A 12,144-nucleotide genomic window follows, 5' to 3' on the forward strand; every position below is an offset into this window, starting at 1 on the left:
TCTGAATAATACAAATGAACTAGCTATGATTATAAAAAAACAGCCCAATTTACTATATATTTTTTCTTAAACCATGGAAGAACTACCTGTAGCAACCTGAGCTGATTTATTCAGCAGTCTTGGTCTGGTACATTATGGTATGTCTCTTCCTAAATTTGTCACCTCACATAGATGTATTCCTTTACAATGTCAATTATAAAACAATTCACACCGAAATGTGTGAGTTTGGCTATTTGCAACTTAAATTTTCTTAAAATGGGTCACATCTATATTGCAATTGTCTTACCAAGACCAAGGCATAGCCTATTATCCCATATAGGTATGTGGGGAGTAGGTCAAGCTGCAGAAATCAGACGATACTATTACAATTAATGGCCACTGGGGCAGCTAGATGGCACAATGGATACAGTACTGACCCTGAAGTCAGGAGGACCTGAGTTCAAGTCACTTAAACCCAATTACCTCAAAAAAAAAAACAATTAGTGGCCACTAGTTCGTAAAGATGCAGAACAGTGCAAGGAGAATCAGATAGAAAGCCTACCTCACATAAAGATAGCACTAAGACACAGGTTTTTGAGAAAGCCAGCCCTAGCATGTGACAGATAAGCTTCCAAATGATGTGGAACTGGTGATTTTGTTTGATATTTTCACACACTATATTGTGTGTTTTTTCAGGCTCTGCATGTTCCTCTGGTCACCTTTTCTGCTTCATTTCAAGATCATGTAAAATAACACAACATTAGCATTCTCATTCTGCCTACAATGCCTTCCTTGTCTAGAGTGGGCTTTCAATACATTTGCTAACTGACGTTCCACAGACTCCATCTCTGTGTTTCTCATCTCTTTCCTTTTTTTTTTTTTTTTGCTGTATGAACATCAGTGGTACTCATTCATCCATACCACCCAGTAAAAAGAGCACTGCTGCTGTGATATTAGCAGGTGACTTTTGATTCCTGGCTAAGTGAAGTGGATCCCCAAGTTCTAAATTAATCAAAGAACTTAGATATTGGTAGAATAGAAGTCCACATACAAACATTAGTGTTTCTGAGTTGGCATTGTTAGGGATAACAGCTCACTCCAAAATGGAAACCAGCATTTCTTGCCAAAGACAGTCTTGTTGTGAGCCTGTCTACCATTCATGCGACACCAGGAAAAACCTAACAGCCTCTTTGTAGCATTAATTGGTATCTGCAAAGCATCCTGACCCACAGTCTTAGGAATGACATAATTCCCATTCCTATGTCTCTTCTCTTTGGTTCTTGCCTTTTTTATAATAAGATGGGATTAATTTAATTTTTTTGATAGAATGCATGCAAGAAGTTGTACAACACATGAGCACACAACACTATTATTGTGTCTGTGTGACATCATATAATAAAATAAAAGAGAGGAAACCTACTCTATAAATATCTCAGGATTGTGTGTTCAGGACTATTGGACACAGTCTAATGGCACCCCTAAGATATATTTATAGATGTTCTGAATGTGCAGTTTAATGTGTTATGTGCCTATCCACATACATACATACATATATGTGGATACAAAATTCAAAAGAGCAGAGCATATCATGGAATTTTTTTAGCTTTCCAAAGATTATTCAATTTTAAATGAATGAGAAAATCTTAAAAAACAAAGCGGGAAGTGAACACACTACTGAAAATGGGCCCTTGGCAAAAAAAAAAAAAAGTCCTGAATTGAAAGGAAGCTGCATGTGCACGGAATGCAGTGTGATGCATCTACTACCTAAAGCAACATGTTGTAAAATTTTACTGCTTTCTTGTTGTGTTTTATATCTGTTCTCTCCAGGCTTCGTGGACTCGACCAGAGAAGCAAGAGGTATAGCTTATCTGACCACTAGCCAGTTCTTAGCATTTGAAAGCATTATAACTTAACCCAACATTACTACAATAATTAGATATACTCAACTAATTAGTGATTTAGTTTGATTAAAGAATAGGTCAATAGCTTAGATAATTCCTTGACAATAGTGTCATTTGGAGTTGAGCAAGCAAGCTGTGTTGGAAGTGGATGGAGAAGGTTTGTTTTCCAAAGCTGACTATGATTTTTGAAACTATCATATCCCCCTGGTGTGCCAGGGAAATTATATCCTAGTAATCAAGTTTACAAAAACTAATTTCCCCAATTCATGATCCAGCACTTTTAAAATCACAGAACATTTTGCTTCTTTCCTGGCTGAGATGGCTTTGGATCTTAAAGTATAATGGTTCAGTCACCTGATGGCTTATCCTTGTTCCTTCCAGCTCAACTCATCTCGTTGCTCATATCCCTTATTACCAGAAATCTTTTATTAAAACGATTGCATCACATTTCATCCCCCAAACAGTGCAATGGCATATCTTGGTAGGTATTTACCCATATAAGTGTTTCCAAACCAACAAATTTATCTTATTTTTTTAAAAATTAAATCCATGAACCTAGGGTAATTTGATGCTACCAATTTTGTATTTTTCACACAAGTGTACTTTTTTTTAAAAAATTACTTTGCTTTGATGTGTGATTCACAAAGAAGCTTCTTACTTCTATTGGGGAAATGTGGTATATAGTTCCAATACTAAAATCAAATATGTCTATTAAATTCCCATTATTATTATGAGAGACCTTTGTGACAGCTCTAAAAGTGAACACAAGTATTAGTTATTATATTCCAAATGCTGCATCCCCAAGTTCCAACTTGTGAGCACATCTATCATTCTCATTGGTACTGTTATCTTAATGCAGTACAGGCTAAAAGGCGATTGCTTCAAATGAGGGTCAAGGTTTTATAACAGCTACCATTTCACCCATGTATGACAAAAAGAACCCTGGCATTTTTTTCAGAATATTCTTGATATTTCAGCCCCTATGAATGCAGTCTATGGAAACTCTAAATCTTGTCTTTGCTAAATTGCACGCATTCATCCTCCTAGATTTTCAGATGTATTGATAACTATACAGACACATGACTGACCTGTTCAGATCATAGGTAAAATAAATATTTAATGCTGTTTAATATTTAGAATCTACTGCCTTCTCCCAGGCACTAACATTCATTTCTGCACTTGTACATGCTGCAATAGTTGTATCTAATTCGTTGTGTCCTCTTTTTGTATCATACCTTCTTTTCTGTCAAAAGGAGTGTGGTTAAGTGCACTTCCTCTCTAAAATGCTTCCCCTCTTTGACCACAGGAATTGCTTAGTGCTGTCATATGCAGGATGATTTATTACCTCAATCATGAAATTATTGGGATTATGGGAAAGAAGAAAAATGAGTTGTTAGTTGTTAGCCACTTATGGACAGCTACAAATCTCCTTCTGCCTGACCCTGGACATTTTTTCCTGAGCCTGGTGGGGAAGGGGGAAAGGGAGTAGAGATGTGAAGGGAGGGGGAGGGACTAAAAGCATTATTATTTTAAATAAATGGCAGTCTCTTAACCCCAAAGAAAGCAGAACCCTTGGTTTTCCAGAAGAGCCCTTAGGTAGCATATTTCATTCTTTGCATAATTGTGTTCCAGGTGAATGATTCCCCAGGGACTTGGGTGTTGCTTCTTCCCTTCCCCTCCATTTTGTTTCGTTTAAAGACAGAGGCCAAAATGTAGAAGAAAACTATTTTTTTCCCATAATGTGGGGTCCTAGAATGCTTTGTTTTCATATGCTTTGTAGGAAGTGAGATGGGAAAGTGGTTTGAGAGAAGGAATAGTTATAACCCTTCCTCCCATGTCCTTGACGTATCCTTCTCCCTCCCTTCTCATCCAAATATTTGGATAATAATATACCTCTGGCTTAGTCCTGGTGTCCAAGTAAAACATTTCATCAGGAAACAAACCTAGAAGCACTGAAATCTTTGTGTATCCTCTCTGAGGGAGACCTGAAAGCATTGGATACAAATCCTCATAGCCATTTCTCTCTTGGGTTTTTTTTTTTTCATCACTATTACCTGTTAAGAATTGCCTCATATGGTACACCCAGAAGATCTGTTGGTAGGAAATTAAAGAAATTTTTATACAGAGAAAGTTGGGAAAAGGAAAGAAGGCCAAGTAGACTATATTTTAAGTTACTTTTAACCTTTTTTTTTTTTACCAGATAGCCTGAACTTTATCCCCTGATTTTCTTTATATTGTTTTACCCCCATGTTCCATTTTTCTGTGGAAGATACTTTATCTCTTTGACTGCAGTATCTTTTAGAGACATTCTCTTTACAAAGAGAATATGAAACCCTAAAATGGATCCTGGCCCCGAATCAGACTCCTGTTTCAATCACTAATTGAAGCCAGTATGCTACATTGAACCTTTGTGCTCAAGGGAATAGCAGACAGTCTGTGACACTGAACTGCTGAAGGCCAAACCTCCACCCCCCTCATTCTCAAGCAAGCAGACCAAAGGGACCCCAAAGTCAGGACAGTCTTTCATTCCTAGAAGCTCCAAACAAAACATTGTAACAGCCAATCAGAAAGCTGTCTTAACCCCAAGAATAGCACCACTTCGGAATACCAGCCTCTTTAATGATGTAGACTTAGGTGGCATGTCCAGAAACCCACTTGTGCCAAATAATTTTGACCTTTTACACCTTTAAGAAGAAAGCCCTCAGGACTATCCCACTATCCTCTGACTGAGCATAATTCTCTTTTTTTTTTCTTATTGGCTTGTAATTATAATTGCGGAACCTTAAGAAACTAATTGCAGCATCTCATTTCCAAGGAGGAGTATGGTGATGATTAGGATTTTCAGTTCTTTGCCCAAGACTATGTGCTACTTATGAATATTATGATGAGCTGCTTACACTCTAGGCCCTACATTCAGCATTTAAAAAAATTCTAAATGAATATTTTGATAGAAAAATGAAGGGGACAGAAAACAGAAATATCTTGTGAAGATGGGGTTTTCCCTAGCAGTTTTAGGCATGTCATAATTTTCTATTGAAGGATGCTTTGGAACTGAAATTGATGAGCATACTACTGGAAAATCAGTCCACAAGCATTTGTTGTTTACTATGGGCTAGGCACTGTGCTATACCCTGGGGATACCAAGAGAAAAACTAAAGTAATCCTTGCCCTCATTGAGCTTACAGTCGCTCAAAAAAGGGGAGAAGAGTGGGAGGTATGTTTTCGAGTATTATAATACCTTATTATTATAATTATAATGCCTTGAGCATTATTTACCCAAATTGACAGATCATAGGACTCTTTTTCCTTTCCTTCTCCTGAAGCTCTTCCCATCCCCAGTTTTAGTCTGATTGATACTCACTGATTCCCCAAAACACTGTGCCATCTTGAGTGTCCCATAACTTCTTAATGTGCAGCTCAGACATACTAGGATAGGGATAGCAGGGGGAGGGTCAGAGGATCTAAAATTTATCAAAATGAGGGAAATCTCCACCCTCTTAGACTGCTCCCTCCCTTCTCCCTTCCTTCCCCCCTCTTACTATCACTCACCTCATGCAGTTCACTTTCTGACCCTCTCTCCCTTATCCTCCCCTCAGACTCTGGACGGGCATATTGTGGTAAGCAGCCACGTGCGGGTGTCATCATGACACTGAAGAGCATTCAGTACACGGACGCTGGAGAGTATATCTGCACAGCCAGCAACACCATTGGCCAGGATTCCCAGGCTATGTACCTCGAAGTACAATGTGAGAAACTGCTTGGGACGGGCAAGGACGTAGAGGCAATGGACAATTCAGCATTGCTAGGATTTTGACACCATGTTCATTTTAATCTCTGGGTGACATTCCTGATATCCTGGGGAGGAGACTGGATGTATTGTCCAGGCTGTTATAGAAGGATGCTTGCTCTTTGCCAGCCCTAAACAAATACCTGACTAACCCCTCTTCCCTTTGAGTCTGTTTATGCTGCTTCTCATGGTCACATAAGTAATAATCACGCTCTTCAGATGGACAGTTCTGCCCTGAATCCAAGCCTTTTTATTAAGCCCCAGCTCTCATGTTAGGTGCTATCAAGTAGTTATCCCCACTACCCCAAGAGAGAGTCACTTGCCAGGCTGTTGACGTCTTCATTTGTTGCAGATGCCCCCAAGCTTCAGGGCCCCGTGGCTGTGTACACCTGGGAAGGGAACCAGGTCAACATCACGTGTGAGGTGTTTGCCTATCCCAGCGCCACCATCTCCTGGTTCCGAGATGGGCAGCTGCTGCCAAGCTCCAACTACAGCAATATCAAGATATACAACAGCCCCTCCGCTAGCTATCTAGAGGTAAGAGTCAGGGAGGGAGAAGAAGACATGCAGCCTAACTAAAAATTCTCACTCTTGCTCATCCAGTGTAAGGTTAGAGAAAAGCCTGAGCTTGACCCCAAATGACCCACGTCAGCCACAGGGATCCTATTTCTGGAGTCAGCTCTGCCACACAGTCAAGGCTGGGGTACCTGGCCCAAGCCCTATGTATATGGAAAGAAGTCCTGACTCCCTCAGGCTCTTTTCTTTACCCTGCTCTAATTTAAGTCTGGAGCCAATGCATTTTGCTTTATAAAAAACTGACCCCATATAGGGTAAAACTAATCAATTACCAGCAATGCCTGTAGCCAGTACCATGATACACTGATAACCCAGATCCTTCCTTCCTCCTTCTGAAGGTGACCCCTGACTCTGAGAATGACTTTGGAAACTACAATTGCACTGCAGTGAATCGTATTGGTCAAGAGTCCTTAGAGTTCATCCTTGTCCAAGCAGGTGAGTATCACAGGATCCCTCTTGTATCTTAAAGGTATTTGAGCTATTTGGATGAATAAGATAGGAAAGGTAAATGACTAGAAATGGGGAGGAAGGATCTCTTTTTGCTAGGAGTAGAAGCAGAGCCCTGAGGTCCTAAGAGGAGAAGGTAAAGCTTTAGAACCCTTGGGATAGTAGGGATGGAGTATTATAGAAGTTGGGGCAGAGTTTGCATACCATGAGGGTTGCTAGCTTTTAAAATGGCTTGGTAATGAAGTCAGGAGGAACACACTCTTTAAGGAGAAAATATTCTGTAAGAAGAAAAGCTCAGATTAATGGAAGCCATGGGCAGTAGTACAATGCAGGCCTGGCATCTCGTTGGAATCTGAGTCCTCCATAACACCAGCTCTGTCCTCTCCTCAGATACTCCATCTTCACCATCCATTGACGAAGTGGAGCCATATTCCAGCACGGCACAGGTTCACTTTGATGAGCCTGAGGCCACAGGTGGAGTGCCCATCCTCAAATACAAAGCTGAGTGGAGAGTTGTGGGTGAGGAGATGTGGCATTTCAAGTGGTATGATGCCAAGGAAGGTAAGATCATTTGCTGCTTCTAGAATTTTATATACTATGTCGGTCAAGGGAGAGGCAAGTCTTTAAATGTTCTCTGTAGTCACCAGGCCCCAGCGGCTTGCTCAGATGATTAGTCCCTAATTCCCAATGCAGACAGAAGAGCACTTAGAGCTGTTTGTTACCCATGCCACTGCCCCATAGCCGTAACCTGTGTTCTTCTGCTTTGGAGCCCCGTAACTTTCTCCAGAATACTATCAGAGTGATGTTACAAGCCTAACCTGATGCAGGTCTATACCTCACAGTGCTTCAGTGCTCAGGACCAGGCCTTTATGATCCCACTTCAAGCACATAGAAAGCCAATAAGTAGAGGCCCTGGGAGGCATTAGCCTTGAGGTTAGGAGATCCATGTTCATAGCTGGCCCTGACATTTCCTGTGTAACCTTGGGTGAGTTGCTTCATTTTCTTTCTTTTTTTTTTTCTAATATTTCATTCATTTATTTATTTATTTTTAATATGAATTTGTTTATTTTTAGTTTTCAACATTCACTTCCACAAGTTTTTGAGTTCCAAATTTTCACCCCATCTCCCCCCTCCCCCACCCCAAGATGTCATGCATTCTGAATATCCCTTCCCCTAGTCTGTCCTCTCTTCTATCTCTCTCCCCTTCTCTTATCCCCTTCCCCTTCTGTTTTCCTGTAGGGCAGGATAGACTTCTGTACCCCATTTCCTATATTTCTTATTTCCCAGTAGCATGTGAAAATATTTTTTTTAAAACATGTTTTTAAAACTTTAGGTTTCAAATTTTCTGTCTTCCTCCCTCCCCACCCACCCTCATTGAAAAGGCAAGCAACTCAATATAGGTTGTACATGTGCAGTTATGCAAAACACGTCCATAGCAGACATGTTGTGAAAAACTAACTCTATTTCCCTTAATCCTATCCTGCCCTCCCATTTATTCTATTCTTTCTTTTGACCCTGTCCTCCTCAGAAGTATTTACTTCTGATTACCCCCTTTCCCAATCTGCCCTCCTCTCTATCATCCCCCTGCTCTCTTGTCCCCTTCTCCCCCTATTTTCCTGTAGGGTAAGACAGATTTCCATACCCAATTGAATGTGTATGTTATTCCCTCCTTAAGCCAAATCCTATGAGAATAAGATTCCCTCATTCCCTCTCACCTTCCCCTGTTTCCCCTTCCACTGCAAGAGAATTTTCTTTGCTGTTTTTTTTGAGATAATTTACCCCATTCTACCTCTCCCTTTCTTCTTCTCCAAGTATAATCCTCTCTCATCCCTTAATTTTATTCTCCAGATATGACCCCTTAATCTTCAGCTCACCCTGTGCCCTCTATCTATCTATCTACATATACATACATATAATTTTTTCCTCCAACTACCCTAATACTGACAAAGGTCTCATGAGTTATAAATATCATCTTTCCATGCAGGAATGTAAACAGTTCAATCTTAATAAGTCTCTTATGATTTCTCTTTCCTGTTTACCTCTTCATGTTCCACTTGAGTCCTGTATTTGAAAGTCAAATTTTCTATTCAGCTCTGGTCTTTTCATCAAGAATGCTTGAAAGTCCTCTATTTCACTGAATGACCATTTTTTCCCCTGAAGGATTATACTCAGTTTTGCTGGGTAGGTGATTCTTGGTTGTAATCCTATCTCCTTTGCCTCTGGAATATTATATTCCATGCCCTGCAGTCCTTTAATGTAGAAGCTGCTAAATCTTGTGTTATCCTGATTGTGTTTCCACAGTACTTGAACTGTTTCCTTCTGGCAGCTTGTAATATTTTCTCCTTGACCTGGGAACTCTGGAATTTGCTATCAATATCCTAGGAGTTTTCCTTTGGGGATCTCTTTCAGGAGGAGATCTGTGGATTCTTTCAATTTCTATTTTGCCCTCTGGTTCTACTATATCAGGGCAGTTTTCCTTGATAATTTCTTGAAAGATGATGTCTAGGCTCTTTTTTTGATCATGGCTTTCAGATAGTCCAATAATTTTTAAATTCTCTCTCCTGGATCTATTTTCCAGGTCAGTTGTTTTTCCAATGAGATATTTCACATTGTTTTCTAATTTTTCATTCTTTTGGATTTGTTCTACTGTGTCTGATTTCTCATAAAGTCACTATCTTCCAATTGCTCTATTCTAATTTTTAAGGAAGTATTTTCTTCAGTAATCTTTTGGACTTCCTTTTCCATTTGGCCAATTTTTCTTTTTAGGGCATTTTTCTCCTCATTGGCTTTTTGGACCTCTTTTGCCATTTGGGTTAGGCTATTTTTTAAGGTGTTATTTTCTTCAGTATTTTTTTGGGTCTCCTTTAGCAAGCTGTTGACTTGTTTTTCATGATTTTCTTGCGTCAAACTCATTTCTTTTCACAGTTTTTCCTCTACTTCCCTTACTTGCTTCTCAAAATCCCTTTTGAGCTCTTCCAAGGCCTGGGACTGATTCATATTTTTCTTGGAGGCTTTGGATGTAGGAGCTTTGACTTTGTTGTCTTCTTCTGGTTGTATATTTTGATCTTCTTTTTCACCAAAGTAAGATAATATAGTCTGACTCTTTTTGCGCTGCTTGCTCATGATCCCAGCCAATTACTTGAGTTTTAAACTCTTGTTAAGGTAAGAGTCTGCTTCCAATGTGGAGAATATACTGTCCCAAGCTTCAGGGGTTTTGTGCAGCTGTTTTCAGAGATACTTGTAGGGACCTGTAAATTTTCAGTTCTTCCAAGGTGGTATGATAAGGGGCGAGGTGTTTACTCCTTTCCTGGCCTGCGACTACAAGTACTCCTTTCTGTCCTGTAACTGTGAGGAGGGGCTCCTCTCCACAATCACTACAAGCTCCACCAAGCCAGCGCTCCTCCTCACCCCAGTACCTCCGCCCAGAACTGTGGCCCAGATCCAAACACGGGCAAAGTAAGAGATTCCTGCCTCAGCACTGGCAAAGAGATCCCTGCGATCCCTCTCTGATCAGCCACTGGATTCCCCCTCAGTCTGTGGGCTGGAAGTTCGGGAAGCAGCTGCCCCCCCAGCGCCAGGCTTTTGGGGAATGGAGCTGAAACCCCGCCTTCCTTTCTCAGCACCAACAGAAACAGACTTTTCCCACTGACCTTCTAAGTTGTCTTTAGCATTGGCAGATTGAGGAGTCTGGAAACCGCCACAGCTTCCCGAGATTCAGTCCTCTGAGGCCTGCTCCAGGTTCCCCGGCGGCCTGCGCTCCCACACTGCGCTGCGCTCCCAGCCCGGCGCGATACACCTTTCTGATCAATCATCCAGGTTGTCTTGGGCTGGAAATTTGTTTCACTCTGTCTTTTTGTGGGTTCTGCTGCTTCAGGATTTGTTTAGAGCCATTTTTTATGAGTATTTGTAGGGGTTTGGAGGAGAGTTCAAGCAAGTCACTGCTTTCACTCCACCATCTTGGCTCCGCCTCCAAGTTGCTTCATTTTCTAAGCTTCAGTTTCTTCATTTGTAAAATGGGAATTATAAAAGTAATTACCATTCAATCCCACAAGCATTTTTAAAGAACCTACTGTATGCTGGGCACCAGATACAAGGGCAGCAACAAAACAGTCTTGGCCTTATTTCCCATTCTCCATTACCTGCCTCATATCATAGGGTCCTAGAAAGGAGAGATTGTTCCATTTTTTGTATTTGTATCCCCAGTGCCTGGCACAGAATAGGTGCTTGATCAATGCTTGTGGGTTTACTTTGTGAAATATCTGGTACAAATTCATAACCCTTTCTGTCCTGCACAGTCACAGCTACCACCAATTATCCAATTATCAGATAATGAGTTTAGCAAATGCAATTTTATTTTAATATTAGACACACACACAGCAGAAGATAAATCTGCTGAGGCTAGCATACATACAGTCCTATAAAGTTTTCCAAATGACTTTTTAGGTGAACTTTCCCCCTAAACCCTCTCCTCCTTCCTACTTTCTCTGTTACTGTAGAGGACAACACCATCCTCCCAGTTTCTCAGGCTCACAACCTTGGATTCTGGATTCCTCACTGTCCAACTTCTCATATCCAATCTCTTGACAAGGCCTATAGGTTTCACCTTCGCAACATCTCTAGTATACTCTCCCATCTCTCTTCTGACACTGCCACCACTCTGGTGCAGGCCTTCATCACCTCACCCTGGATTGTTTCAATAGCCTGATGGTGGATCTGCCTGCTTCAATTCTCTTCCCACTCCAATCCATCCTCCATTCAGCCACTGAAGTGATTTTCCTGAAGCTCAGGTCTAATCATGTTACCCCCCTACTCAATAAACTCCAATGGCTTCCTATTGCCTCTAGGATCAAATGCAAAATGCTCTGTTTGGCATAACCTCCATAACCTATCCCTCTCCTACCTTTCCAGTCTTCCTACACCTTACTCCACAGCACGTATTCTTCAGTCCAGTGACACTGACCTCCTGGATGTTCCACAAACAACACACTCCCTCTCTCAGCCCTGGGCATTTTCTCTGGCTATCCCCTATTACTGGAATGGTTTCCTTCCACTGCTTTGACTACTGACCTCCCTGGCTTCCTTTAAGTCCCAACTAAAATCCCACCTTCTGCAGGAAGTCTTTCCCAGCCCCTCTTAATTCCCTGTGTTAATTATTTTCTCTTTATCCTGTATATAGCTTGCCTTGTATGTATTTGTTTGCATGTTGTTTCACATTTAGATTGTACAATTAGATTGCAAACTCCATGAGGGCAGAGACTGTCTTTTGCCTCTTTTTGTATCCCTAGCACTTAGCATAGTGCCTAACATATAGTAGGTACTTCATAAATGTATGTTGATGAATTGATTGATAGATAATCTGTTTAGGATAGCACTGTCCTCTGCTAGCATGATTGAGGAAAGTATATATATATGCATGTATGTGTATGTATATATGTATACATTTATGTGGGTATA

At 40.8% G+C, this 12,144-nt stretch overlaps 1 protein-coding gene across 1 annotated transcript in view; it reads left to right on the forward strand.

Annotated features, from left to right (window-relative positions):
• The window catches only part of NCAM1 (neural cell adhesion molecule 1), a 449,248-nt gene that overhangs the window by 388,028 nt on the left and 49,076 nt on the right, over positions 1 to 12,144 (forward strand). The window contains 6 exon segments of the mRNA XM_078156859.1: positions 1,807 to 1,836; positions 5,477 to 5,522; positions 5,525 to 5,626; positions 6,020 to 6,204; positions 6,582 to 6,678; positions 7,081 to 7,251. Coding sequence (XP_078012985.1) covers positions 1,807 to 1,836; positions 5,477 to 5,522; positions 5,525 to 5,626; positions 6,020 to 6,204; positions 6,582 to 6,678; positions 7,081 to 7,251 — 631 coding nt within the window.

The sequence above is a fragment of the Phascolarctos cinereus genome, unplaced genomic scaffold, assembly GCF_003287225.1.
Source record: "Phascolarctos cinereus isolate Bilbo 61053 unplaced genomic scaffold, phaCin_HiC Scaffold_726;HRSCAF=1367, whole genome shotgun sequence".
In the NCBI taxonomy this organism is placed as follows: domain Eukaryota; kingdom Metazoa; phylum Chordata; class Mammalia; order Diprotodontia; family Phascolarctidae; genus Phascolarctos; species Phascolarctos cinereus.